At 42.7% G+C, this 23,854-nt stretch overlaps 1 protein-coding gene across 1 annotated transcript in view; it reads left to right on the forward strand.

Annotated features, from left to right (window-relative positions):
• Nucleotides 1-23,601, forward strand: part of ptdss1b (phosphatidylserine synthase 1b) — a 50,217-nt gene extending 26,616 nt beyond the window's left edge. The window contains exons 9-13 of the mRNA XM_059985236.1: nucleotides 1,755-1,820; nucleotides 10,892-10,991; nucleotides 13,901-13,966; nucleotides 16,303-16,381; nucleotides 21,775-23,601. Coding sequence (XP_059841219.1) covers nucleotides 1,755-1,820; nucleotides 10,892-10,991; nucleotides 13,901-13,966; nucleotides 16,303-16,381; nucleotides 21,775-21,884 — 421 coding nt within the window. The 3' untranslated portion in view covers nucleotides 21,885-23,601. The remainder of the gene's footprint in view (nucleotides 1-1,754; nucleotides 1,821-10,891; nucleotides 10,992-13,900; nucleotides 13,967-16,302; nucleotides 16,382-21,774) is intronic.
• The last annotated feature ends 253 nt before the right edge of the window (nucleotides 23,602-23,854 follow it).

Genomic DNA, 23,854 nt, shown 5'->3' on the forward strand with positions numbered 1-23,854 from the left:
CTGTATGTTTACTGATAACTTCGAGCTTTGAGCTGTGTGTGATTGTGTTTTGCAGGTTGGCCCTGGAGTAACACTGTTTCATTTGGATGTGCTCATTGCTACTCTTGTATGATTGAATCACAATTAAACTTGAATTTGAACTTGTTCCCATGACACCATCTGTAGGCAATCTAGACACCACCAGTTGAGCTATCTGCCATCACGTGCAAAATGCTGGAGGAACTCAGCAGTTGAAGCCGCTTCCATGGAGAGGAATGAGCAGTTCATGTTTTAGGCTGAGACCCTTCCTTTCCAGTCCTGAGGAAGGGTCTCAGCCCAAAACCTTGACTGTTTTTTCTCCTTCATTGATTCTGCATGACCCGCTGAGTTCCTGCAGCATTTTGTGTGTGGTGCTGTTGATTTCCGGCATCTGTACACCATTACACGTCACTCTGCAAGCCCTCCGTGCCGGTTTGTAGCTTTTCCAATGTTAATTTTCAGATATGCTCAAGCACCACACTATTGAACAACATCCCTGTTTCCCCCCTGATGTCCTTTTGCTCATTGAACTACATAATATAATAAACGATTTAATCTAATGACAGATTCTAAACCGTTTTTCATCACTAACATTTAATTGTTTAATGGCGTGCATTTCACTGAAATCTTTCTGTGGTGTTCAGGGGCTAAGTGTTAAAGAAGGAGTTGTTGGATGGAATATTACTTACTGCCAAAACTTCTGTAATACTAACTTTCCAAAATGTTTCTGACCTGCCGTTTAGACCATAAGACATAGGAGAAGAATTAGTGCTTTTGGCCCATGAAGTGTGCTCCACCGTTACATTATAACTGATTTATTATCCCTCTTAACCCCATCCCCATGCAGTTATTTAGCATTACAGCCAGAGCCAGCCCTTTGAACCTTGCTGACCCAGCAACCCCACAACCCTGATTAAACCAGACCTAATCACAGGACAATTTACTAATTAACCTAACCAGTACGTCTTTGGGCTCATCATTTTTCTGCCTTCTCCCCTTAACCTTTGACACCCCGAGTAATCAAGAATCTATCAAACTCTGCTTTAATATACCCAATGACCTGGCCTCCACAGCCCTCTGTGGCAATGAATTACACAAATTTACCACCCTCTGGGCAAAAGAAATTCCTCCATTTCTGTTCTAAAGGGACACCTTGGTATTCTGAGGCTGTATCCTTTGTTTCCAGACTTCCCCATGAGAGGAAATATACTTTCCACATCCATTCTATCTAGGCCTTTCAATATTTGATAGGTTTCAATGAAACCCCCGTCATTCTTCTGAATTCCAGTGAGTACAGATCCAGAGCCAACAAACACTCCTCAGACAATAACTCTTCCATTCCCAGAATCATTCCTGTGAACCCCGTCGAACCCTCTCCAATATCAGCATATCTTTTCTTTGATTAGTGGGCCAAAACTGCACACAATACTCCAAGTGAGGCCTCACCAGTGCTTTATAAAGCCTCAACATTCCATCTTGCTTTTATGTTCTAGTCCTCTTGAAATGAATGCTAACGTTGCATTGACCTCTGACTCAACCTGTAAATTACCCTTTAGGGAATCCTGCATAAGGACTCCAAGTCCCTTTGCACCTCCGTTTTTTATATTTTCTTTCCATTTAGAAAATATTCAATGCTTTCATTTCTTCCACCAAAGTGCATGACCATATATGTCACGACACATTTTGATTTGGTTATGTTACTGGTGTTTAATGCTGTTTTTTTGATTTGTTTACAGACAGTATTACGCATATCTTACCGATAGTCAATGCAAAAGAGTTGGAACTCAGTGCTGGGTCTTTGGGTAAGTGTATTTGTTTGTGAAGATTGAGAGGGGATCTGATTGCAACATATAAGATTATTAAGGGATTGGACAAGATAGAGGCAGGAAATATGTTCCAGATGCTGGGACAGTCCAGTACCAGAGGGCATGGTTTGAGAATAAGGGGTAGGTCATTTAGGACAGAGTTAAGGAAAAACTTCTCCCAGAGAGTTGTGGGGGTGTGGAATGCACTGCCTCAGAAGGCAGTGGAGGCCAATTCTCTGGATGCTTTCAAGAAGAAGCTAGATAGGTATCTTATGGATAGGGGAATCAAGGGATATGGGAACAAGGCAGGAACCGGGTATTGATAGTAGATGATCAGCCATGATCTCAGAATGGCGGTGCAGGCTCGAAGGGCCGAATGGTCTACTTCTGCACCTATTGTCTATTGTCTATTGAACTTAGACCCTAAGGCCATAAGAGACAGGAACAGAATTAGGCCATTTGGCCCATTAAGCCTGCTTCACTAATTCATCATGGCTGATCCGATTTTCCTCACAGCTCCAGTCTCCTGCCTTCTCCCTATATCCCTTCATGCCCTGACCAATCAAGAATCTATCAACCTCTGTCTTGAATCTTGTGTGTGTATAGTGTGTGTGTGTGTGTGTGTGTGTGTATAAATCCCGAGATTCGTTTTCTGTGGGCATTTACAGGGAAATGCAGTAACATTTATGAAAATCTTTAGCTGTTTGTCAGTCTGTAAATAACTGTGCAAAATAAATCATAGATGTAGATCATTCAGTCCATCATGTAGATAATTTGTGTAAATACTTTTTGAAATCTGCTATTTAATAATTAAATTAATAAAAGGTTATAAATAAAATTTGATAATAATTTTAAAAAGTATTTTAATAAATAATACGGAGCATGAGTTATCACATCCTTGAAAGTGCGACTGTAGGGTGTGAAAACGGGTCAGAGTTGAGGTGAGTGAAGTTATCTGCACCTGATGGTTGAGAGGTAATAACTGTCCTTGTACCTGGTTTGTAAGTCCTGAGGCTCCTGTACCTTTTTCCTGATGGAAGTGTTGAGAAAAGAGTCCACTAACGTCTTATTTCCCTGTGCTTCGCTGTAAACCTTTCCTACCCTCTACCTGTCTCAGTCTTTTAAGCATTGTACTTTGAACAGCTTCTTCCCCTCCGCCCCCAGATTTCTGAATTGACAATGAACTCTTGAATTCTACCTCAGGATTTTACTCAATCTTTCTGTCTATCTCACAATTTGTAGTAATTCTTTACATATTGCACTGTACTGCTGTTGCAAAACGACAGATTTCACAATGGATGTCAGTGATGGTAAACAGGTTTCTGATCCTGGACTTGATCAAATTCACAAGACGCATTTTCCACACGGAATTTGATACTTACCATCCCTAATAAATCCCTGTCTTTCTAAATATTGGTAGTACCTTTCCCAGCTCCAAAGTTCAGCTCACCAGCCTGTAAGTCCCTGTCTTGAACTTGCAGCCTTGAATAAAAGATTAAAGAGAGAATGATAAAGATCAGTTTTCTTTGTCACAAGTACATCAAAACATACAGTGAAATGTGTTGTTTTAACAGTGAGGATTATGGTGGGGGAGGCCTGAAAGGGACGCCATGTAGCAAGCCCACAACTTAGTAACCCAAACCATTACATCTTTGGTACGTGGGAGAACAGTGAAGCACCCGGTGAAAATCCACGTGGTCACTGGGAGAACAGTCAAACTCCTTACAGACAGCAGCTGGCACTGTGAAGCAAACTGCTACGTGGCAGTACCAGATGATAAGCACAAGAGATTCTGCAGAAACAGGAAATCCTGAACAACACACACAATGCTGGAGGAGCTCAGCAGGTCAGGCAGCATCTATGGAGGGGAATGAACAGCCGGTGTTTCAGGCCAAGACCCTTCATCAGGACCGGAAAGGAAGGGGGATGAAGCCAGAATGAGAAGGTGGAGGTGGGGGAGTGGTGGGAGTACAATTGAGATCAGGTGGGTGGAGGAGGGAGGCTGAAGTAAAAAGCCAGGTGGGTGGGAAAGATAAAAGGCTGGATAGGAAGGAATCTGATAGGAGAGCAGAGTGGGCCATGGGAGAAAGGGAAAGAGCAGAGGCGGCAGGGGGAGGTGGAAGGCAGGTGGGTGGTAAAGATAAAAGGCTGGATAGGAAGGAACCTGATAGGAGAGCAGAGTGGGCCATGGGAGAAAGGGAAAGAGCAGAGGCGGCAGGGGGAGGTGAAAGGCAGGTGAAGAGAAGAGGTGAGAGGCAAGACTGGGAAAATGAAGAAGAGGGGAGAATATGTTACTGTAGAAGTAGGGAGTTCAGAGCTTATAGGTGCTGGCTTTGCAGTAAATCTGTGCATCCATTATCTGGTTCTGACAGACAGTCCTTCCAGGTGAGGCGACACTTCACCTGTGAGTCGGCTGGTGTGGTATACTGTGTCCGGTGCTCCTGGTGTGGCCTTTTATATATTGGTGAGACCCGACGCAGACTGGGAGACTGTTTCGCTGAACGGCTATGCTCGGTCTGCCAGAGAAAGCAGGATCTCCCAGTGGCCACACATTTTAATTCCACGTCCCATTCCCATTCTGATATGTCTAACCATGGCCTCCTCTACTGTTAAGATGAAGCCGCACTCAGGTTGAAGGAACAACACCTTATATTCTGTCTGGGCAGCTTCCAACCCGATGGCATGAACATTGATTTCTCTAACTTCCGTTAATGCCCCTCCTCCCCTTCTTACCCCATCCCTTATTTATTTATTACTCCCCCTTTTTTTCACTCTCTTTTCTCTCTCTGTCCCTCTCACAATCATTCCTTGCCTGCTCTCATCTTCCTCTAGTGCTCCCCTCCCCCTTTCTTTCTCCTAGGCTTCCCCGTCTCATGATCCTCCACCTTCGCCAGCTCTGTATCCCTTTTGCCAATCAACTTTCCAGCTCTTAGCTTCATCCCTCCCACTCCTGTCTTCTCCTATCATTTTGGATCTCCCCTCCCCCTCCCACTTTCAAATCTCTTACTATTTCTTCTTTCAATTAGTCCTGAAGAAGGGTCTCGGCCCGAAATGTCGACAATGCTTCTCCCTATAGATGCCGCCTGGCCTGCTGTGTTCCACCAGCATATTGTGTGTGTTGTTTGAATTTCCAGCATCTGCAGATTTCCTCGTATCTGGTTCTGTAGCTGGGTTTGAAGTTGAATTCTTGCACTCAGTACAGGCAGTAAGGGAGGGTTGTTTACTGCCCTTGTCAGAAAGACTTGCTATTTATTGATCAAGAACAGGTGTAGACCTGATGATAACATATAAATATTCAAACTAAGGGTAAATACACTAAGGTGGTTTGATTGCCCTCTGCTGACTAAACCTATGTTGAAGCTAAATTTTTCCCTTGAGACGTGGTGTGGCTATGATAATGCGTTCCACAAATCCGGTTTAATATCACTGATATAGGTCATGAAACTTGTTCTGTGGCAACAGTACAGTGCAATATATAAAAACTTAACAATATGAAACATAAAAAATAAATAGTGTAAGAAGGGAGCAAAATAGGTAGTGTTCATGGATTCACAGGTTAATTGAATAACGAGAAATTGTTAATACGGTCTGTATGTTAGAAATACAGAAAATGCTGAAAACCGTTTGTGGATGAATGAGAGAGGGGAAAGGGAGGTTCTGATATTTCAGGGTAATGACCTTTGATTAAATCATTCACTATTTCTCTCTCTCCACGATTACTCTTAACCTGATGAGTGTTTCTGGCATTCTGACCATTAGTGTCGCATGCAAACAAATGAATCCGGAAGGTACACTATTATACTGCTGTACAGTGATGGAGAAATTTACCAGAACATTTGTGTATTGTGATGGGATCCATTGTGTACTGTGTGTTCACTTTACAATGCTGGGATCTAAATGTTTGCAATTCTTTTTGGCTTTCTGCCAAAGTTCAACATAAATTTATTATCAAAGTACATATATTGCACCATATACAGCCCTGAGATTAATTTTTGTGGTCTTTCACAGTAAATACAAAAAAAATCAAAATAATAATAAACTCAAAATAAATAAGCAATAAATATCAAGAACCTGAGATGAAGAGTCCTTGAAAGTGAGTTCAGAGGCTGTGGGAACGTTTCTCTGGTGGGGCAAGTGAAGTTATCTCCTCTGGTTCAAGAACTGTTCCTAAGTCTGGTAGTCCAATCTCCTTCTCTATCCAGGAAACAAGGAATTTGTCCGCCTCCAAATCTAGCTATCTTCCTTTGCCATAATTCTTTTTACAAAATTTCCAAATCATGTTCTAACAGATTTCACTGAAAATCAAGTTTTACAATTGAAGATGTGTAATAAAAAAATTTAGTTTTTGAAAGCAGATTTCACTGAAAGCCAAGTTTTACACTTGAAGATGTGTAATAAAAAAAACTTAGTTTTTGAATAAAGTTACAAAGAATAATGTCTTGGTTATGGATTATTGTTCTTTGTGGAATCCGTGTGTAGTGCAATTAGCTTGCTTGCTTCTGATGCCACAGTGCAAAATAACCTCAGTGTGTGTAACATTCTCCTTTTTGGATTTGAAGCATATCCCACAGGAATTGTACTGGTACGTCACAGAAGGATTTAGACGAGTAGTTTTCCTGAGATTTCAGTGCCTCAAGCAGTAAACACGACCATCACTTTGGAGGAGACCTGTTGCCTCACTCTTCACCTAGCTCTCCAGACTGGAAAGACTATCAGACATGGGATCAGAATGAGGCCATTCAGCCCATTCGCCATGGCTGATTTATTGTCCATCTCAAGCCCACTCTCCTGCCTTCTCCCTGTAACGTTTGACACCCTTACTAATCAAGACCCTATCAAGCTCCATTTTAAATATACCCAATGACTTGGCCTGTACAGCCAAGTGTGGCAATGGTCACCACCCTCAGGCTAAAGAAATCTCTCCTTATCTCTTTTCTAAGGTGATATCGTGTTCTGAGGCTGTGCCCTATGGTCCTAGACTCCTCCACTGCAGGAAGCATCCTCTATCCAGGCCTTTCAACATTTGATAGGTTTCAATGAGATTAGGTTCCGCATGCAAGGCTCATTCAGAAGCTAAAGAGGCATGAGATTCGAGGAGACCTTGCTTTGTGGATGGAGAATTGGCTTGCCCACGGAAGGCAAAGGGGAGTTGTAGGTGTTCTGCATGGAGGTCAGTGACCAGTGGTGTTCCACGGGATTCTATTCCAGGACCCCTCCTCTTTGTGATTTTTATGTGACCTGGATGAGGAAGTGGAGGGATGTGTTAGTAAGTTTGCTGATGACACAAAGGTTGAGGGTGTTGTGGATACTCTGCAGGGCCGTCAAAGGTAACAGCAGGACATCGATAGGATGCAAAACTGGGCTGAGAAGTGGCAGATGGAGTTCAACCCAGCTAAGTGTAAAGTTGTTCATTTTGGTAGGTCAAATTTGAAGACAGAATTTGTATTAATGGTAAGACTCTTGGCAGTGTGGAGGATCAGAGCGATCTCGGGGTCTGAGTCCACAGTGCACTGATTGACAATGTTGTTAAGAAGACGTATGGTGTGTTGGCATTCAACAACTGTGCAACCAAGTTCAAGAGCCTGAAGTAATGTTACAGCTATACAAGACCTTAGTTAGACCCCACTTGGAGTACTGTGCTCAGTTCTGGTCGCCTCACTACAGGAAGGATATGGATACTATAGAGTGCAGAGGAGATTTACAAGGATGTTGCCTGGATTGGAGAGCATGCCTTGTGAGAATAGGTTGAGTGAACTCAGCCTTTTCTCCTTGGAGTGATGGAGGATGAGAGGTGACCTGAAAGGGGTGTTTAAGGTGATGAGAGGCATTGATCATGTGGATAGCTGAAGGCATTTTTCCAGGGCTGAAATGACTAACATGAGGGGGCGTAGTTTTAAGGTGCTTGGAAGTAGGTTCAGGGGGAATGTCAGGTAAGTTTTTCACACAGAGAGTGGTGGGTGCATGGAATGCACTACCAGCAGCAGTGGTGGAGGCGGATACAATAGGGTCTTTTAAGAGCCTCTTAGATAGGTACATGGAACTTGGAAAAATAGAGGGCTGTGTGGTGGGGACATTCGAGGTAGTTTCTAGAGTAGGTAACCTGTTGGCACAACATTGTGGGCCGAAGGGCCTGTAATGTGCTGTAGATTTCTATGCTCTATGAGATTCCACCATCATCCTTCTAAACTCCAGCGAGCACAGGCCCAGACCTATCAAACACTCTTCAAATAGAAATTTCCTCTGGGCTCTCTGCAATGCCAGCACACCCTCTCTTAGCAAAGTTGCTCAAAACTGTTGATAATACAGAGAGTTATAGAAACGTATAGAAACAGGCTCTTCAGCCCATCTAGTCTGTGCTGAACCATTTAATCTGTCAACTCCTACACTGGGACCATGGCCCTCCATGCCCCTCCCATCCACGTACCTCTACAGACTTATCTTAAATGTTGAAATCGAGCTCAATAAATAAATAAACATAAAGATATTTACGCTAATGCATAGATATATCCATTTAAATGTATCTAAACTCATATTAAAGGTTGAATTTGAGCTCCCGTGCGCCACTTGTGCTAGTAGCTTGTTAGCACTCGCAAGGAAGTTTTCTCTCATGTTCCCCTTGAATTTCTCACCTTTCACCCTTAAGCCATGACCTCTACTTGTAGTCTCGCCCAACCACTCAGTGGACAAAGCTTGTTTGCGTTAACCCTATCTATACACCTCATCTATACTTCCTCAAAAGATGTGCTGGAGCTTTTGGAAGGCATCAAGTTGGATAAGTCTCTTGGACCAGATGAGATGTATCCCAGGCTACTGTGGGAGGCAAGGGAGGAGATGTCTGAGCCTGTGGCGATGATCTTTGCATCATCAATAGGGACGGTAGAGGTTCCGGAAGATTGGAGGGTTGCGGATGTTGTTCCCTTATTCAAGAAAGAAAGCAGAGATAGCCCAGGAAAATATAGGCCAGTGACTCTTACCTCAGTGGTTGGTAAGATGATGGAAAAGATCCTGAGAGGCAGGATTTATGAACGTTTGGAGAGGCATAATATGATTAGGAATAGTCAGTATGGCTTTGTTAAAGGCAGGTCGTGCCTTACAAGCCTGATTGAATTTTTTGAGGATGTGACTAAACACATTGATGAAGGTAGAGCAGTAGATGTAGTGTATATGGATTTCAGCAAGGCATTTGACAAGGTACCCCATACAAGGCTTATTGAGAAAGTAAGGAGGCATAGGATCCAATGGGACATTGCTTTGTGGATCCAGAACTGGCTTGCCCACAGAAGGCAAAGAGTGGTTGTAGACGAGTCATATTTTGCATGGAGGTCAGTAACCAGTGGTGTGCTTCAGGGATCTGTTCTGGGACCCCTTCTTTTTGTGATTATTATAAGTTACCTGGATGAGGAAGTGAAGGGATGGGTTAGTAAATTTGCTAATGACACAAAGGTTGGAGGTGTTGTGGATAGTGTGGAGGGCTGTCAGAGGTTACAGCGGGACATTGATAAGATGCAAAACTGGGCTGAGAAGTGGCAGATGGAGTTCAACCCAGTTAAGTGTGAAGTGGTTCATTTTGGTAGGTCAAATATGATGGCAGAATATAGTATTAATGGTAAGACTCTTGGCAGTGTGGAGGATCAGAGGGATCTTGGGGTCTGAATCCATAGGACACTCAAAGCTGCTGCACAGGTTGACTCTGTGGTTAAGAAGGCATACAGTGTATTGGCCTTCATCAATCGTGGGATTAACTCTGACATAACTCTATCATTCAACCTAAAATTGTTCTCCACCCCCACTGGTTTTAACCGCCTCTCCCCTCCCCACTCTTGTGAAATGTGAGGTCGACTTTTGCTCCTTTTTAGTTCCTATTCCATTTGCGCTTGGAGTGTTGTGTTCAGTTCTGGTCATCTCATTGTAGGAAGGATGTGGAAGCTTTAGAGAGGGTGCAGAGGAAAATTTCCAGGATGCTGCCTGGATTAGAGAGCATGTCTTAAGAGAATAGGTTAAGTGAGCTAGGATGTCTCTGTTTGGAGTGAAGGAAGATGAGAGGTGACTTGATAGAGGTGTACAAGATGTAAGCGATATTGTTTGACTGAACAGGCAGAGTCTTTTTTTTACCAGAGAGGAAATGGCTAGTACATGGGGTCACAATTTTTAAGGCATCTGGGGGAATGTATAGGGGCGATGACAGAGGTGGGTTTTTTTTAACACAGAGAATGGTGGGTGCATGGAACGCCCTGACAGGAGTGGTGGTAGAGACAGCTACATCCAGGACATTTGAGAAACTCTCAGATAGATGGAGGGTTATGTAGGAGGGAAGGGTCGGCACAATATTGAGGGCTAAAGGGCCTGTACTGTGCTGTTGTGTCCTGTTATTTTACATGTTTCCAAACATTGTAAGTAGCCCACTGTGATTTCAGCCTCATCACCTGCTTGTATCTTGGTCTGATTGTTGTTGACACCATTTGGTTACACATCAGAGTCTGTATATAATACAACAAAACCATTATCTACTCGTTCCCCAAACCTCCAGTTCTCCTCAACATTGACCTTGTTCCGAAGTTCCTGCTTGCAAACCCACCCAAGTAGTCACATCCCAGTAAACAATTGAATTTGTCATTTATAAATGCTACATGTCATTGTATCAATCTGCTGTCTTGTATTAATCCGTCGCTGGAGTTTGAACTTAATTTATTATTTGGGCGCCACAGTGACGTAACTATAACAGCTCGGGGAATTTCAGAGTTCGGTTCTGAAGCCGAGTGTGAGGGTTTGTACGACCTTCCAGTGTGCATGTGGGTTTCCTCCCACAGTCCAAGGATATATCAGTTAGTAGGTTAATGGGTCATTGTAAATTGCCCCGTGATTAGACTAGGCGCATTAGGGTTAAACAGGTGGGTTGCTGTGTAGTGCAGCTTGCTGGATTGTTCTGTCTTCTATCTCTGAGAACAATTGCCTTTTGCAATACAAGAATAGTTCAACTTAATTCCAAATCTATTAGAGTGTGTACCTGGCTGTGAGTTGGGCTGTATTTATGAGATCTGTCTAACTTTCTTTTTAAAAAATGTTAACAGTGCCATTTCCTTTCTGGAAGCAATAGTATGCATCAAGTCCGGTCAGGATCTTTTCTCCAAAACCGTGGGCTTGTATGTCATCCTCTGGCTGCTCTGCATGGTAAGAAAGATCATTGCTTATTGCTCCAATAATCAACTGGCTTCAGATTCAGATTTATTAATGCATGTACATACAGTGAAATGCGTCAGTTGCACCAACACAGGCTGGGGGCAGCCCACAAGCATCGCCACACACTCCGGCAACGACTTAGCATCCTTGGCAGAACAACACAGCAGCTTAGTGGTGTAGTGGTTAGCAAAACACTTCACAGTTCACAGTTCAAGGTAAATTTATTATCAAAGTACATATATGTCACCATATACAAACCTGGGACACATTTTCTTGCAGGCATACTCAATAAATCCAGTAACCATAATAGAATCGATGAAAGGCCACACCAACAGGGTAGACAACCAATGTGCAAGAACACCAAACTGTGCAAATACTAAAAGAGAAAAATATAAATAAATAAATAGATTGATTGATTGATTGATTTATTGATTGAATAAATAAATAGATAGATAGACAGATAGATAGATAAATAAATAACTAAATAAATAAGCAAGCAAGCAATAAATATCGAGAACATGAGATGAAGAGTTCTTGAAAGTGAGTCCATAGGTGTAGGAACAATTAAGTGATGGGACAAGTGAAGTTGAATAAAGTTCAAAGTAAAATTTATTATCAAAGTACGTGCATCCCCGCACACAACCCTGAGATTCTCTTTCCTGCGGGTATACTTAGCAAATCTATAGAACAGTAACTGTGAACAAGAAAGAGCAAGAGTGTAGCAGACAGCAAACTGCAAATGCAAATATAAATAAATGGCAATAAATAATGAGAGATTGAAATAACAAGATGAAGGGTCCTTAAAGTGAGATAATTGGTTGTGGGAACATTTTAATAGATGTGTAGCTATCTCCTTCTGTTTAAGAACCTGATGTTTGAGGGGTAGTAACTGTTCTTGAACCTGGTGGTGCGAGACCTGAGGCTCCTACCTTCTACCTGATGGCAGCAGCAAGAAAAGAGCCTGGCCTGGGTGGTGAGGATCTCTGATGATGGATGCTGCTTTTCTACGGCAACATTATAAGTAGATGTGCTCAATGGTTGGGAGGGCTTTACCTGCGATGTACTGGGCCGAATCCACTACTGTTTGTAGGATTTTCCACTCAAAGGCATTAGTGTTCCCATACCAGACTCTGATCTACCCAGTCAATACACACTCCACCACACAAATTTGTCAAGGTTTTTGATGACTCGTGGAACCTCCTGAGCAAGTAGATGTGCTGTTGTACTTTCTTTCAATTAGTCAGTTCTATCCTGGATACTACCTCTGTGGTATCTGAGACATCTTCAGGGAGAAGCATCCATCATCACAGAGCTGCAGCACCCAGAGCATACCCTTTTCTCATTCACTGTTACCATCAGGAAGGAGGTACAGAAGCCTGAAGGCACACACTCAGCAATGCAGAAACAGCTTCTTCCCCTCTGCCATCCAATTCCGAAATGGACTTTGAACCCCTAAACTTTTTTCTAATTTCTGTTTTTGTACTACTTACCCTAATTTAACTATTTAACACACACACACACACACACTTTTTTTCTACACTTACCATGTATTGCATTGTACTGCTTCCACAAAGTTAACAAGTTCAACAACAACTGGTGATGTTAAATCAAATTCTGATTTTGATAAACAAGAGAAAATCTGAAGACGCTGGAAATCTGAGCAACACACACAAAATGCTGGAGGAACTCAGCAGGCCAGGCAGCATCTATAGAAAAACATTTTCCACTGCCTGGCCTGCTGAGTTCCTGCAGCATTTTGTGTACTTTGATTCAGCCTGTGACAGTGGTGTCACCCACGACCCAGATTCATTTCTGACTGCCACCTGTGAACGGGTGGGTTTCCTTTTGGTGCTCCAGTTGCTTTGCACATTCTAAAGGCGTACAGACGGGTTCATTGGTCACATCAGTGTGATAAAATTAAAAGCAAAACAACACACGAAGCAACAAATAACAACTGCAAAATCTCCCTCCCCCCCCCCCCCCACCCACACACATACACAACCCCCAGACACCGGACAGGCCTAAAGAACTGCTATAGTTTGGATTGGTTACAAATGCTCTGATGTAACTCTTGTTTACTCACGTGACTAATACATTTGCTGGGATTTTACATTTGCAGAGAAATTAATATTTCTGGTAATATTTTATTGAGTTTGAATTATTTCTTGGACTCATTATGGGGGAAAATGATGGTCTCAAGGTGGTTTATTGTAGACAAAATGCAACAATTCATTCTTGGTCTTGCTTAGTAATGAAGAACATTTTGATATTCTAATGTGTATACAATAGAACACAGAGCATTACAGCACATGACAGGCCCTTTGGCCCACATACTCTGAGACCAATTGAATCCTTCCCTCCCACATAACCCTCTGTTTTTCTATCATCCATGTGCCTATCTAAGAGTTTCTCAAATGCACCCGATGTATCTGCCTCTGCCAGCACCCTGGCAGGGTGTTCCACACACCCACTACTCTTTGTGTAAAAAAACATTCAGAAATCTGATGGAGTGGGACGAGGCTGTTCCTAAAATGTCTTCAAGCTCCTGTACCTGTTCCCTGATGGTGGTGATGAGAAACAGTAATCCAGTCATCCTCATAACAATGTCTGAGACCAGCAACTGAGATGTTGAGGGAATGAATGATAACTGCTTTTTGGAAATGTTAGATTGATCTTGGAATATATTTAAAAGGTCAGCACAATATCATGGGCCGAAGGGCCTGCACTGTTCTGGAATGTTCTGTGCTTCCTTGCCAACCGCTCGAATATAATTGCTCTGCCACATTCAAACTATAAATGAATCCAAAAAAAATGTGATGTTTGCTGTTTCGTTAAATTGTGTGTAAATTGGTCTTGGAAAAGACTGAAGATCATTGATCTGGATTTCTCACTCATTCCAGGCTTTCATTACTTTCCTTTGCCTTGCGGGAATGGTGTGGTATGCTGAACAGACTGAACGTGAGAAGGTGAGTTTGTGACTGGCATTGTACTCCCCCACTACCGGAAACTTCCTCTGTGCATCCATTCTATCTAGACCAGAGGTCGGCAACCTGCGGCTCCAGAGCCACATGCGGCTCTTTGATCTCTGTGATGCGGCTCCCCGTGGTTTGTTAGCTTTTGAAATGTAATTCGAAATTTGAAGATTATGGTGATCTTGTACAATCTGAAAACTTTGCGGTGACACCGTTTCCTGGCACATCCGAACCGGCTCACAATTAGCCACCGTTCCGACTAAGGGAGATAGCCTACGGGGGTTTGTGAGTACGTGTCTTTTGGAGCATCCGCGCCCACGGGGGGTGGGTTGAGGGAGGCTTTAAAGCAAGGCTGTTTAGTTCGAATAAAGTTACCTTTGACTGCAGTCTTTATTTTAGCGCCTCGTGTAGCACACCGCTACAACGTGTTTTTTTATCGCTATTAATATACATCACAACTGCCAATGCCTGACACCCGCCAGTGCGCGCATTCTTTTAATTCTTCGATCCAAGGTAGGCTACCTACGGAGTAACCTTCAACCCAACGTCTTTTTTTTCGGAGTTCAAAATGTTTTTGTTGCATGCAGAAATGTAATTTAGTTTTCTCTGCAGGAGTTCATCAATTTCATAAATGCAACACATTATAGTTTGTTTATACATAGCATAAAGGCAAAAAAAACCCCGTTGTATGCAGTGTTATTTCATTTTAAATGTCAAACGGGTTTTGTGGCTCCCAGTGTTTTCTTTTTTGTGGGAAATGGGTCCATATTGGCTCTTTCAGTGGTAAACGTTGCCGACCCCTGATCTAGACCTTTCAATATTCAATAGATTGCAATAAGGTCTCCAACCCCACCACCCTACCCCTCGAGCTGTTTGCACATTTTGTCCCCTTTTCCACATTGGTCATTTCTCAGTCTCGGCTTACATACAGGTTTTTGTCAATTCGATTGTATTCTTTATTTTCCTGTAAGTATCTAGAAGGCAATGTATCTCAAGATAGTACGTGGTGACTTTTATCAGTGGCCACTTTATTAAATGCCTTTTGTAACTAATAAGGTGGCCACTGCAAGTATGCTCATGGTTTTCTGCTGCTGTAACCCATCCACTTCAATGTTCAATGTGCTGTGCGTTCAGAGATGCTCTTCTGCACACCACTGTTGTAACGTGTAGTTATTTGAGTTTCTGTCACCTTCCTGTCAGCTCGAACCAGTCTGTCCATTCTCCTCTGACCTCTCTCGTTAACGAGGTGATTTCCCCCACAGAACCAGTCTGGCCATTCTCCTCTGACCTCTCTCGTTAACGAGGTGATTTCCCCCACAGAACCAGTCTGGCCATTCTCCTCTGACCTCTCTCATTAACGAGGTGATTTCCCCCACAGAACCAGTCTGTCCATTCTCCTCTGACCTCTCTCGTTAACGAGGTGATTTCCCCCACAGAACCAGTCTGGCCATTCTCCTCTGACCTCTCTCATTAACGAGGTGATTTCCCCCACAGAACCAGTCTGTCCATTCTCCTCTGACCTCCCTCATTAACAAGGCGTTTTCACCCACAGAACCAGTCTGGCCATTCTCCTCTGACCTCTCTCATTAACAAGGTGTTTTCCCCCACAGAACCAGTCTGGCCATTCTCCTCTGACCTCTCTCATTAACAAGGTGTTTTCCCCCACAGAACCAGTCTGGCCATTCTCCTCTGACCTCTCTCGTTAACGAGGTGATTTCCCCCACAGAACTGCCGCTCCCTGGATGCTTTTCCTTCGTTCTTTACACTCCAGAGAGTGGTTCTTGCAAAACTCCCGGGAGATGGCAGTTGTCATGGTCACAGCCCTATTACAGCTCAGGGTCTCTGTGTTCGGAGCTCAATTCCGGCCTCTAAAGTGTTTGTAATGTCCTCCCCAGGCAACGCGTGGGTTTTCTCCACATGCTCCAGTTTTCCTCCTGCAGTCCAAAGGTGTCCCAGGCAGGTTAATTTGTCATTGGGCTTGTCAGGGTTTGCTGAGGCAGCGTGGCTTGTAAGTCTGGAAGGGCCTCCTGTGTGCTGTATCTGTAAGTAAATAAATAAGATCAGCAGTTTCTGAGATACTCAAACCACCCTGTCTGGCACCAACAATCACTCCACAGTCAAAGTCACTTAGTTCACATCTCTTCCCCATTCTGATGTTTAGCCTCAACACAACTGACCCTCCTGACCATGTCTCCATGCTTTGATGATTTGAGTTGCTGCCACATGATTGGCTGATTAGATATTTGCATTATACCTAATAAAGTGGCCTCTAAGTACTTTGATTTTAAAAAATTACTTTGACTTTCCCTTTGATGTTTTCTGTCTTTCAGACTCTTTCCGAGTGTGAATATGAGGAGTCAGTTAACAGCACTGATATCTCTCCACTGCCTGGTGATACATACGCAAAAGGTTTGTGCATTGAAATAAGAGCATAACATCTAGGAGAAGAATTAGGCCATTCAGCCCACTGAGACTGCTCCACCATTACATCTTGGCTGATCCCGGATCCCACTCAACTCCATATGCTGGCAAAGCGGATATGGAAGGAAGGGAAACAAGCAGTAGTGTCATGGAACATATAGAGATTAAAGAGGAGGAGGGGCTTGCTGCCTTACAGCAAATAAAGGTAGATAAATCCCCCGGGCCTGACATGATATTTCCTCGGACCTTGAGAGAGACTTGTGTAGAAATTGCAGGGGCCCTGGCAGAAATATTTAGAATGTCCTTAGCCACAGGTGTGGTGCCGGAGGACTGGAGGGTAGCTCCCGTTGTTCCGTTGTTTAAAAAAGGCTCCAAAAATAAACTAGGTAATTACAGGCCGGTTTGCCTGACATCAGTAGTAGTTAAGTTATTGGAAGGTGTTCTGAAAGATCGGATATACAAGTATTTGGTCAGCCAAGGGCTGATTAAGGATAGTTAGCATGGCTTTATGCATGGTAGATTGTGTTTAACAAATCTTGTAGAGTTTTTCGAGGAGGTTACCAAAAAAGTAGATGAAGGAAAGGCTGTGAGTGTCGTCTACATGGACTTTAGTAAGGCATTTGACTAGTTCTCACATGGGAGGTTAGTTCAGAAGGTTCAGACACTAGCTATCCAGGAGAGGTTGTAAACTGGATTTGAAATTGGCTCTGTGGGAGAAGATAAGAGAGTGGTAGTGGATGATTGCTTCTCAGACTGGAGGCCTGTGACTAGTGGTGTGCCTCAGGGATCTGTGCTGGGACCATTGTTGTTTGTTGTCTATATCAATGATCTAGATGATAATGTGGTGAATTGGATCAGCAAATTTGCTGATGACACTAAGATTGGAGGCGTTGTGAACAGCGAGGAAGGCTTTCAAAGCTTGCAGAGGGATCTGGACCAACTGGAAAAATGGACCAGAAAATGGCTGTTTGGATTTAATGCAGACAAGTGTGAGGTGTTGCACTTTAGAAGGACAAAGTGGCGTCACAGGTAGACAGGGTTGTAAAGAAGGCTTTTGGCATCCTGGTATTCATAAATCAAAGTATTGAGTATAGGAGTTGGGATGTTATGGTGAAGTTGTATAATACATTGTGAGGTCAAATTTGGAGTATTGTGTGCAGTTCTGGTTACCTAACCAGAAGGTTATCAGTAAGATTGAAAGAGTGCAGAGAAGATTTACTAGGATGTTGCCGGGTCTTCAGGAGTTGAGCTACAGGGAAAGATTGAACAGGTTAGGACTTTATTCCTTGGAGCGTAGAAGAATGAGGGGGGATTTGATGGAGGTTTACAAAATTATGAGGGGCATGGACAGAGTAAATGCAAGTAGGCTCTTTCCACTTAGACTGGGAGAGATAAATACTAGAGGACATGGGTTAAGGGTGATAGTGGAAAGGTTTAGGGGGAATGTTAGGGGGAGCTTCTTCACTCAGAGAGTGGTGGGAGTGTGGAACAAGCTGCCATTTGACATGGTAAATGCGGGCTCACTCTTAAGTTTTAAAGAATAAATTGGATCGTTACATGTATGGGAGACGTCTGGACGGTTATGAACTGGGTGCAGGTCAATGGGACTAGCGGAATAAAGTTTTGGCACAGACTAGGAGGGCCGAATGGCCTGTTTGTAGTGTTCTATGGTTCTATATACCTGCCTTCTCACCATAACCTTTGATGCCCTGACCGATCAGGAAACCTAAGCCTTAAATATAATACCATAAGACATAGGAGCAGAATTAGGCCATTTGGTCCATTGAATCCTGTCCGCCATTCAATCGTGGCTGATCCTTTTTCTCCCCTCCTCAGTTCCACTCTCCACCCTTCTCCCCATAACCTTTGATGCCATGTCCAGTCAAGAACCTATCAAGCTTTGCCTTAAATACATCCAATAACCTGGCCTCCACAGCTGCCTGTGGTAATAAATTCCACAAGTTCACCAGCCGTTGGCTAAAGAAATTTATCCGTATCTCTGTTTTAAATGGATGCCCTTCTATTCTGAGGATGTGCCTCTTGTCCTAGGCTTCCCCTACCATGAGAAACATCCTTTCCACATCTACTCCGTCTAGGCCTTTCAGCATTCGAAAGGTTTCAATGAGATTCCCCCTTATCCTTCTAAATTCCAGCGAGTACAGACCCAGAGCTATCAAACATTCCTCGTATGATAACCCTTTCATTCCCAGAATCATCCTTGTGAACCTCCTCTGAACCCTCTCCAATGCCAGCACGTCTTTTTTTAGATGAGGAGACCAGAATTGTTCACGATACTCAAGGTGAGGCATCACCAGTGCCTTAAAGCCTCAGCATCACGTCCTTGCTCTTGTATGGTAGACCTCTTGAAGTGAATGCTAAAGTTGCGTTTGCCTTCTTCAGCAGTGACTCTACCTGCAAGCTAACCTTTAGGACATTCTGCACAAGGACTCCCAAGTCCCTTTGCATCTCAGATTTTTGGCCTTTTCTCTGTATTTAGAAAATAGTCTGCGCATTTATTTCTACTACCAAAATGCATGACCATGCATTTTCCATTTGCCACTTTCTTGCCCATTCTTCTAATCTGTCTAAGTCCTTCTGCATCCTACCTGTTTCCTCAACATTACCTGCCCTACCACCGATCTTCATATCATCTACAAACTTGGCAACAAAGCCACCTATTACATCATCTAAATCATTGATATACAGCATAAAAAGAAGTGGTCCCTGCAGAACACCACTCGCAGCCAACCAGAAAAGGATCCTTTTATTCCCACTCACTGCTTCCTACCAGTCAACCAATACTCTAATAATGCCAGTAACTTTTCTGTTAATACCATGGGCTCTTAACTTGATAAGCAGCATCATTTGTGGCACCTTGTCAAAGGCCTTCTGAAAGTACAAATGTAAAACATCCACTACATCTTCTTTATCTGTCCTACTTGTAATCTCCACAAAGAATTCCAACAGGTTCGTCAGGCAGGATTTTCCCGGAAGGAAACTCTGCTGACTTTGTCCTCTCTTGTCCTGTGTCACTAAGTACTCCATAACCTCATCCTTAATGATTGATTCCAACATCTTCCCAACCACTGAGATCAGGCTAACTGTTGTATAATTTCCTTTCTGCTGCCTTCCTCCTTTCTTAAGGAATGGAGTGATACTTGCAATTTTCCATTACTCTGGCACCATGACATAGTGCAATGATTTTTGATAGATCATTACTAATGCCTCCCCAATCTGTACTACTACCTCTTTCAGAACACTAGAGGGCAGTTCATCTGGTCTGGGTGACTTACCTACCATTAGATCTCTCAGCTTTTTGAGCACCTTCTCTCTGGCACTCACTTCTCTTCCCTCACACCCTTCAAAAACTCGTTGCTTCACCATTGTTTTATTTCATGTTAATAGAGCACAAAGAGTTGGAAATGTAGAGCCGAAAAAAGTCTGATAGCTAAATACATTCAAACTCAAAGAGACCAGAGGAAAAGATGGTACCAACCTTGACCTTTTTTATACCCCATAGATAAGAAACATTCCATTCAAATTGATAGATAAGAGTTAACCAATCAGATAGCCCCTATTCAAATAATGTAACACCAGAGAAGCTCCTGAACTTTCCAGAATGATATAAGCAACTATAACCAATAGGGGCACTCTAAACAACTGCATATATGGACTGTGACCACTAGGGAGCATATCAAACAATTGCATATACATACTGTGACCACTAGGGGTCACACTGAACAACTGAATATACATACTGTGACCACTAGGGGTCACACTGAACAACTGTATATACATACTGTAACCACTAGGGGTCACACTGAACAACTGTATATACATACTATGACCATGAGGAAACATACTAAGCAGTTATATGTATATAAGTAATTATAAAAATACTAGCAGGTAATTAATTGTTAAATTGCAAAGATAAAATCAATTAAATAGTCAAATGCTATGTCACTAGGCAGAGGATTAGCAGTTTGCAACAAAGATGAGAAAATAGTTCCCATCTGGAATTCAAAGCCACAACCACATTGGCTATGAGGAAACAAACCGGTTTTTAAAAGAAGTTGTTGGGACTGGAGGACCTGAGTTATAGGGTAAGTTTGAATAGGTTAGAACCTTATTCCCTGGAGTGTAGGAGAATGAGGGGAGATATGATAGAGATATACATATTCATGAGGGGTCAGATAGCAGAAAAATCCAGTTTGCATTTACCCTATCTATGGATCAGACTGGAACTACAGGTCAAGGGTTAAGGGTGAAAGGTAAGATGTTTAATGAGAAACTATGGAGGAACTTCTTCACTCAGAAGGTGGTGAGAGAGTGAAGTGAAATACCAGTAGAAGGGGTGAATGCAGGTTTGATTTCAACATTTAACAGAATTTGGATAGGTAGCTGGGTGGGAAGGGTATGGAAGGCCATGGTCGGGGTGCAGGTTGATGGAAATAAATTAATGGTTTGGCATAGACTAGAAGGGCTGAAGGGCCTGTTTCTGTGTTGTAGTGTTCTATGTCTGTATTCGTAAAACAATGAAGACTAGCTGTGCAATAGACACCACTTACGGATTAAAATACTCACTTTGAGCCTGCAGAAAGTAAGTTCTCGTTCAAGTATTTTCAACGGATTGCTTTCGTGTCCTTTGTGTTTGTTAATGTCTCTACAAAGTGGTAAATTTTTTGTGTATTTGTAGCTCTGCAATTTCATTGGTAAGTTTAGATCAGTAACTGAGAGCGATGTGTGTTTGGGTGTTTGTGATTTGCTTTTGTCAAGCAGCATCTATGGAGAGGAATGAACATCTATGGTGAGGGAGTAAGAAGCTGGAGGTGATCACTGAGAAAGGTAATAAAGGGCTGAAGAAGGAGGAATCTGATAGGAGAGGAGATGGATCATTGGAAAGAGGGAAGGAGGGGGTGATTGGCAGATGAGGAGAAGAGATAAGAGGCCAGTGTGGGTAATTGATGAAGAAGATAGGTGGAGGGGGAAAACACACCAGAAGTTGAAGCAATCAATATTTCCTCTGTCAGGTTAGAGGCCAGCTAGACAGCATCTGAGGTGTTGCTCCTCTAACCTGAGTGTGGCCTCATAGTGGCAGAAGAGGAGGACATGGCCCAACCCCCACATGGCTTCACCTTTCACCTTCCAACTTGTCCTCCTTCCCCTCACTCCATCATGGCATCTTCCTGCTTCCTTTCCAGTGTTGGCCCGGAATGTTTACTGTTCATTCCCCTCCATAGATGCTGCCTGACCTGCTGAGTTCTTCCAGCATTTTGTCTGTGTTCTTGATTTCCGGCATCTCAGATTTTCTTTTGTGTTGATGAACTTTAGCCTTCCATTTTGTTTTATTCACAGAATAGATTCTTTTTTGTTTTATCTAGGCGATGGAAATTGCGAAGTGTCAGATGTGACCAGAGCGGACAAGAGCATGACGAAGCGTAAAAGGCCTTCTGGTAAATGTCGGATGAGTAATGGCTTTGGCAGGAAGTAAGGTGGTTTCACTGAGGTGGAGTCCATCTTCCACGAGGAAGTCCGGAGCTGGATCTGAAAGCGTTTGGAAAGCCGACAAACACAATGAAAAGGCTGGTTGATGAGTTTGGTAGCTGAGGGATGGTGTGTGATGACTAAGCAGTTTTAGTGTTTTGGAGCAACTCATCAGCTTAACGCGTTCCTACATTATTTCTTACCATTTTGTTTAAAGAAAAGAAATTCTTGAAGCTTTTGTATATTTTTATTTAAAACATTTTAAGTTTTTTGCTGGCGATTTAATTTTGAGTTGATAGAGTCAACCACAGCATTAACTAACATTGAAATGCAGTTAGGTTATTGGAACGCAGCATTAACTAACAATGAAATGCAGTTAGGTTAGCTGAACGCAGCATTAACTAACCATTAAAATGCAGTTAGGTTAGCCAACCACAGCGTTAGCTAACACTGAAATGCAGTTAGGTTAGTGGAGCGTAGGGAACTGTTTCCAGGAAGGCACTTTTTGACTAGTTTCTGCTGCAATGTGATCACTCTGAACAGTTGCTCTGTTAAGAGTTTGTGTGAAGCTTGCTTCAGTCATACAGTATATATAATTTGTGCCAAATGCTGTAGTTATTGATTTCAATTTGTGTTGAGTGAAATGGCTTAAAACTGCTTGGTTAATGAAGGCCCAACCCTTGCAAACCGTTGAAGGGGTTTTATAACCTTTATTCCAGATTTTTTTCCTGAATTTTCATTTAAGTCTTGAACATTTCACCTGCTGTATTTTTATTCAATAGATAATATAAATAGAGAATACAATCCGTTAAGTACATCGTGCTAGTTACTTCATTCTAGTATCCAGTGGAACTCGTACACTGATTTGAAATGCAGTCATATTTGATATTGACTGCATCTGACAATTTTTAGAATGAAATAATCCTGTTTTACTTGTTACAAGAATAAGTCATGAATGAAGAAAACTTGCCATCCCTACCCTGGCCTCTTACCTCCACCTGCCTTTCACCTCCCCCGGTGCCCATCGTCTTTCCTTTCCTCTCTTGGGCCATTCTTCTCTCCTATCAGATTCCTTCTTCTTCGGCCCTTTCCACCTATCAACTCCCAGCTTCACTTCATCACCCCACCCACCTGGCTTCACCTGTTACCTGCAGCTTTTCCTCTCTTCCTACCCCACCATCTTCTTATTCTGGCACCTTCCCCCTTCTTCCCCAGTCCTGATGAAGGGTCGTGGCCTGAAACATCGACAGGTTTATTCATTTCAATAGAGGCTGCCTGCCTTGCTGGGCTCCCCCATCATTTTCTGTGTGATGCTCTGGATTTCCAGAATCTGCAGAATCATTAGTGTTTATCATCCTATTACAAATAGAAGTGAGGTAGAAATATGAATGACTTTATTTTCTTTGGTCAATTTCTTGACATGTTTGTAATTCTCATCATGATAATCCGTCAGAAAACTTGAGTAATGAAATGCTGGACAATGCACTCTGTAGCTTTGATGCCACTGAAAATAATGTTGATTATAATTTTTGTGCGGAACTGGTCTCTTTTGAGCCTATGATACAACAATCATCACAGCAGCAACAGGCAGGTCTGATACACAAACTAATGTCCAATCTTATATGAACTTTCTTTTCAAAACTGACTGTCTTCACTCAGGAAATCTGTTACATTTGGAATACTAACAGACAGTGGTTCCAAATAAATCACTTCAGAAATATCAACCTATTCTATTTATGTGTGATTTTTTTTCAATATACAGTGGCATGCAAAAGTTTGGGCACCCCTGGTCAAAATTTCTGTTACTAAGAATAGTTAAGTGAGTAGTATTTGAACTATAGAACCATAGAACACTACGGCACAGTACAGGCCCTTCAACCCTCCATGTTGTGCCAACACATATAATCCTTAAAAAAAAGTACTAAACCCACACTACCACATAACCCTCCATTTTTCTTTCATCCATGTGCCTGTCCA

Source organism: Hypanus sabinus, chromosome 1 (genome assembly GCF_030144855.1).
Source record: "Hypanus sabinus isolate sHypSab1 chromosome 1, sHypSab1.hap1, whole genome shotgun sequence".
Classification (NCBI taxonomy): Eukaryota; Metazoa; Chordata; class Chondrichthyes; order Myliobatiformes; family Dasyatidae; genus Hypanus; species Hypanus sabinus.